Source organism: Phodopus roborovskii, unplaced genomic scaffold (assembly GCF_943737965.1).
Source record: "Phodopus roborovskii unplaced genomic scaffold, PHOROB, whole genome shotgun sequence".
NCBI lineage: Eukaryota > Metazoa > Chordata > Mammalia > Rodentia > Cricetidae > Phodopus > Phodopus roborovskii.
In genome coordinates this window covers 39173515-39180000 of record NW_026126517.1, presented here as the reverse complement: position 1 = coordinate 39180000, position 6486 = coordinate 39173515, and the positions used below count along the sequence as shown (strand labels likewise).

Below are 6486 nucleotides of genomic sequence, written 5' to 3'. Positions count from 1 at the left end.
CCTCTCTTGCTCTCTTAAGACTATTGCTATCTTCTTCCCAACTTCAGACCATTAAACCATTTTTAAATTACATTTTAAAGTGTATTTGTGTGTGTTCCAGGGACGGAACTCAAGTTATCAGCTTGACATGGTTCTTTACCTGTGGGCCATATCACCGATGGCTACTCATTCCTCAATAACTCTTATTGATACACACTTGGCTAAACACACTCCTTGGTTCCTAGTCTGAAGATACTCACCCTCTGTGGGGCGTGGCTCAGGTCTTCCTCAGTTGGAGCACTCCGGTACTCTGTGCTGTTCCCCCAGATGTTACAGGATGTGTTGACCTGCGTGGAGGGCACACACGCATATGCAGTTCTGAACCTCACCCAAGCTCACTGTTCTCTCCCTCCACCTGGAGAGGCCCAGTGCCCTGGGAGAATCCAGATGGTGGGGGAGTTGTTTGGAATGTTTCCTTCTCCCCTTCCCCCCTTCCAGGGTTGGCCTCTAAGGAACACAGCTACCTGGTCGGTGAAGAACTCCCTCAGCATCAGCAGGCGGTTCCCACCCCTGGTGGCAATGGGCACAGTGATCTTCATCATCACCCCATGGATGGGGAAAAAGCCCAGATTCTGCACCTGCAGCCAGAGGAGAGTCAGCACATGCACAGTTGAGGGACAAGAACAGAGAGCCTTGGGGGACCAGTTAGCCCCGAGGACAGGCCTCAGCAGACCCTGGGTATTAGCACCATAGGAGCTAGACAGTATTGACAGGATGGGTTCTGGACCCTGGCATTTGCTCAGTGAGCACTGAGCCTCAAGACCAAGGACCTCTATTTCCACAGAGTCTTCTTGGTGGGGGTATTTGTTGGAGACTAAGTGGCGATGATGTGATCATTAATCAGGGAGGATGTCAAACTGAGCCTGTTGTCTGTCACCTGGCAGGAATACATTCAAGTGACTTCAAGCTGGGCTTGGGGCATCAAGAGGCTGGTGGATAGCCCTGGGCTTCCCCTGGATCAGCTGTGTGGCCTTGAGCAAAACAAGCCATGTGGGTGTCCGGGTGCAGCCCAGTTTTCAGCCACTAGCCTACTCCAGCCCTTACATAGCTTCAGAAAAACCGACACTCACGTGCAGGGTGAGGAAAACCCTGGTCCTCTGTGGCAGAGGCTCCCTAATGCCATTCTCCTTCCTCATTTAGTAACAGAAGCAAGATCAAGAGCCACCCTTCCCAGCTTCCCTCACAGCTAAACACCATGTTATGGACATAAGAGGTAACTGCAAATACAGCATGAAGCGTCTTCTTCTGTTTTGATGTTTTGAGACAGGGTTTCTCTGTGTAGCCTTGGCTGTCCTGGAACTTGCTCTGTAGATCAGACTGGCCCTGAACTCACAGAGATCCGCCTGCCTCTGCCTCCTGAGTGCTGGGATTAAAGACAAGCACCACCACCACCCCCTGGCTCAAGGAAGCTTTTTAACAGGAAGGGCCACTCTTCTCTTCCCTGCAGTCTGGGCTTAAAGTGTGATGGATGAAGCTGCAGCCATCCTGGGCTGAGAGATGAAACTGGTCCTCTCATGTCTAGGATGCTGTTAGATTCCTTAATGACTCTGTAAAGCCATCAGCTATAAGCAGGAAGGTTTTTCTTTTCTGGAGGAAAATAAACCTTGGTATGTTTAAACTACTGTTCTTTATATTTAAAATCTTTTCGGTATAACTTAAAAACTCCCCCCAGGCCAGCTTGAATGTCTTTCAGATGAGGGTGAAGCCCTCTGTACAAGCTGTACAGTGAGCTGGTGGCAGAGTTGAGGCTGAGCCCCAGGACCTGTAATGATTCTAGATTCTTCCCGTTCAACTGTGGTGTGGGGTTCTCAGTTCTGTGGCCTTACCTTGAAAACACAGTTGAAGGGAGGCCCAATGCCATCATATCTCTCCAGGGAGCTGTTGGCCTTGACCTCGTAGTGGCTCAGGCTGCTGCTCCTGCATAGACAAAAGGAAAAACCCAAGTATGGACAGAGTCAGTGCTGACCAGATGGAGAGCACCAGAGAGAGGCAGGCATGTGCCCACTTCCTGGGACCTATCTTCTGTGGCCACTAGGGGCGCTGTGTTAAGAAGGATTCATAGGCTTGGTGGAAATGAATGCTCAGGGCAGAACAGCTAGCTGTCTGCCATGTGGGTGGGCATGAGCCTGAGAGTCCCAGGTGGGTACCCTGGCACGGCCTCTGTCCATGGCAGAGCTTCTTTGTAACCTTGCCCCGAACACCCTCCTACCCTGTGTTTCTGTTATGCTTTCCTTTCTTTGTTGTTGGTGGCTGGGGACTTCCTAGTGGACAAGGGCTGCTTCCTCTGCAGACTCTGCCTAATACCCTCTAAGAGGGAAGGAAGATTAAGCACAGTGTGGCCTGGGGCCGGAGTTCCTCCTCAGTGACAAGTGATGTTGTTGGGAATTGCTCGTGCAGTGGTAATAAGAACTGGTTGACAATTCCTTCCCTCCCTCCGTTTCTCCCTCCCTCCCTCCTCCTCCTCCTTTTTGTTGTTGGAGACAGAGTCTCATGTAGCACAGGATAGGATCACTATAGGGCACCCTGAACTTCTTCTGAGCTTCTTGTCTTTACCTCTGGTATTCTGGGATCTGAGTGTTGGGCTTATGGGTATTTCTGGCTTTTATGGTGCTGTAGGTGGAATGGGGTCTTATGCATGCTTGGCCAGTACTCTACTAGCTGAACTACAACCCAAGACTGACTCCATGTGTCTCTTGTTTCTGCTTTTGTACTGTATACTTCAGGCTAGCTAGTCAAGTTTCTAGACGATTCTCCTGTCTCTATGTCTAGGAATTGAGCTGGGGTTGCTAGGCGTATGCAGTACCTTTACCCAGCGAGCCATTTTACTGGCCCCACACAGGTAGGTTTTTATTTTATTTTGAGTTATGTGTCTGGGTCTGTGAATACAATGTCTACGGAATTCAAAAGCGGTGTCAAATACCCTGGACCAGAGTCGGCAGTGTGGTTGGGAACCATCTGATATGTGGACTGGGAACTGAACCCCAGTTCTCTGGAAGCCATTGCTCCAGCCTGCTACATTGACTTTGAAGAGTTCTATCTTTCACTCCCCCAGCCCACATAGCTGTAGTGAGATATCCACCCCACCTGCACCTGTTGCACTGACGATAACCATTGGGGCCTGGGGACAGGTGCGGGCATGACCAAGGAGGACTAGGTCTGGGGTCCCAGACCCCAGCTCTCTCTCTTGCTTCCTGGCCGGAGACAGAGAGCATCTGGAACATCCTTGGGGTGGGAACTTGTGGGTGGTCATCTGTTTCTGGTGTAAGTGATTTCTCCCCGAACAAACATCCATCAGCCTATCGTTTTCCCCTATTCTTATTTATCCCCAAGATAGCCCTCCTCCTGCCTACCTCTGTGCTTGTCCCTCAGGCCCTTCCCTCCCTCTCTCCCTCCCTCCCTCCGGATGCATATCTAACTCACCTGGTAAAGAGGACATCTGCTTCATATTTGAGATGGAAGCGAAGGAGGGCCATGTTGTCGTCTGTGGTGCTGTCTTGCTCATGACTGTCACTACAAGGGGGGTGAGGTGGGATCAGAGAGGACAGTGGCACAGAGATGCTAGAAACTGAAGGGAGGATGTGCTGGCTTTTCAGGCCCCTGGGTTATGATCATGCCATCAAGGAAAACAGGTGTCTCCTAGAGGGTGGGCCAGTAGGCAGGAATGGGTGCCAGCCCTCTCTGTGGCCCGGCGGCCAGGGCAGACCTTGAGCAGCTCATGGCCACTCCCTGGCTGTGCTACCTTCTTGATGAGCCTCCCCAGCTGCTGTGTTGAAGATAAGGAGGGACTTGGGGCTGGGAGAAGGATGAGCCTTGAGGAAAGCCTCCTACTCTGCCCTGGGAAGAGCAATGGGGTTTACTGTGGGGTAGCTCACTGATCCCTGATCCTTCAGGGTGCAGCTCCCAGAGGATGATGGGTGACTATGCCAGGAAAAGCCAAAGGGTACTGCTCAGAGACCCCTGGAGGGAGCATGGCCCAGGGTACTTTCACCTAATAGTGAATGCTCTAATACCAGAGCAGGTACCCATAAGGTTAATCCCCAAGATTTCAGCTTATACATAAGCTAAGTTTACTCTTCAGGCTAGGGGGTGGGGCTACAAAAGGGATCCTCAGAAATACTCTGACATCTTTGTCCCTTCTTGTCAGTTCCCGTTCACAAATGCCATGAACTTTGCTGTGCAAGTATGATCACTCTCTGTGAGAGGAGGAGCTAGCCCAGGGAGGAGCTGGGAGGTTCTAACATACGAAGACACATCACAAACTCAGTTGTGTGTCAGATGATGATTGTGTGGACATATGGGGTTTGTTTAAGCATAGCTGGTGGCCAGGACAGGCTGGTGAGGGGTGTCCTTAACCTGCCTGTGATGAGGCAAAGCCACTGATGTTTGGTTTGCTGGAGGTTTTCTTCTTAGCTGAGGATTTTGGCTGGGGACAGACACCAACTTGTCCTCACTTCTTGCCTCCCTTTATCTCACACAGAGGTGACTCTATGAGAAAGGCCTAGGGAGGGTCACAGTTAACCTGAAGCAAGCCACCTCCAGGAAGTCTGAGGGACAGATAGTCTGAGGGACAGATAGACAGACTTACACAGAGGAAGAAAAATTCTCTTAAAAATGGAGAAGTGCCCAAGGAGAGTGTGATGGTTTGTACAGAAAGTCAACCGGACTGGTCCTGACTGTGAGGGGTTGTCTAGATTGACTAAACTGAGGCAGGAAGACCCACCCTGAATGTGGGCAGCACCATCCCCTGGGCTGGGCTTTCTGACTGAATAAATGAGAGAATTGGATCTGAGCACAGGATTCACCTGTCTCCTCCCCTGATGCAGATGCACTGTGCACCAGCTGCCTGAAGCAGCAGCCACAATGCTTCCCCACCATGGTGGACCGTGCCCTCAAACTACAGACCCCAACAAACCCCTCTTCCTTTAGTTCCTTGTATCAGGCATTTTGTTACAGTAATGAGAAAAGTAACTAAAACTGAGAGAGGTAACCAGGACTGGAGGGGCATCAGATGAGCTGTGGGACTAAGTGGCCAGCTCCCAGTTGTCCCGTTTACATGTTGTGCTGTTGGAAGTTCGTGCAACCTCTGCTCATTGTGAGTGGACTGACTGATGGACCCGAAGGGGTTCTAACCATGGCTGCCTAAAGCTCTCTACGGGTTAAGGGATGGCCATTGTCACTGGTGGCTGAGCTGCAGGATAGTAGGTGTGCAGCTCCCTCCATCCCTCCTCCATGTACCTGCTCAGCTTGGGTCAGGGAACAGCTTTGATAATGAGATACCGTGGGCATAGGACAGCACAAGGTGAGGGAGGAGTTGCTGGGGGTGAAAGAGGGGTGGGCCTGACCTGCCGGCACCCAGCTGGATCTGTAGATGGTGCAGGAACACAGACTTGCTGAACTCGAAGTCCAGACGGAAGGCCACCTGTGGAGAAGATGGCCTGAGTTGGGGGGAACTCTGGGGGTGTGCTGGTTCACACCTACCTTTGACTACCCTCAGAACCTCACAGAGAATGGGTGAAGGAGAGATGGGGCTGTAGAATAATAAACAGCAGCTCCCCATGAGGGTGTTCATCCCCCCCTTTTTTGAGACAGGGTGTCATGTAACCCAGGCTGGCTTCAGACTTGCTATGTAGCCAAAGATGGACTTTAACTCCTAACCTTCTGTCCCCTCCTCATCAATGCTGGGGTTACAGGCATACCCCAGGACGTCATGCACACTAGGCAAGCACTCTACCAACTGAGCTACAGCCCAGCAAGAAACTATACTTAGGACCCCCACACACAAGCCTCCCCCCTCCCTGATTTCTGGGTCCCAGATTCTGTCCCTCCCTGCTGGGCCCCCAAGCTCCACCTTGGCCTTGGCCCTGAAGAAGGGGTAGCTGACGTTGCAGACTTTCTTGTGTAGCCGCCTCTCCTCGTTGACACACTCAATGCTGTTGTCTGAGTCATCCTGGGATGGGCAAGACAGTAATCAGGCAGGCTCCAGGGAGCTCACTGCATGCTCACTACAGTCAGTCCCGCAGCCCACCTCAGAGATCACCCTGACACTGGCCATGGGAATTGGGCTCCTGGAATACCACTTTCTGCCTGCCTGAAGCACAGAGGGAAGGCCCTTGAGGCTGGTTTGTACTAAAAGCATGAGGTGGCACAGGGAAGGGGCTTGCTCAGTGGCCAGGCTGGTAGACAGGTGTTCAGGTGTGTGATGATTGTCCCCTTATGTCTGGGGAGCTGGCTAGCTGTAGGTGGGACTCTGAAGTCTAGATCTCACTCAGACTGTGGACAGATGCTAGGCTGGTATTGACACTTGGTCTACTTAAAGGTTGGAAGCCACTTCCCAGGCTCTGACCTCTCTGCCTCCCCAGTCTCTGCACACGGGAGATCCTGGAACCACACAATTATATTGCCTGGTCTCTAGCGACTTTGTGTGGACAGCACTATTTCATATCTGGG

At 51.7% G+C, this 6486-nt stretch overlaps 1 protein-coding gene across 1 annotated transcript in view; it reads right to left on the bottom strand.

Annotated features, from left to right (window-relative positions):
* Nucleotides 1-6486, bottom strand: part of Itga11 (integrin subunit alpha 11) — a 94058-nt gene that overhangs the window by 4095 nt on the left and 83477 nt on the right. Inside the window, exons 21-26 of the mRNA XM_051197707.1 lie at nt 5888-5986; nt 5382-5458; nt 3460-3549; nt 1866-1956; nt 504-617; nt 240-326 (exon numbers count right to left, since the gene is read on the bottom strand). Of these exons, the coding sequence (XP_051053664.1) occupies nt 240-326; nt 504-617; nt 1866-1956; nt 3460-3549; nt 5382-5458; nt 5888-5986 (558 nt within the window). The remainder of the gene's footprint in view (nt 1-239; nt 327-503; nt 618-1865; nt 1957-3459; nt 3550-5381; nt 5459-5887; nt 5987-6486) is intronic.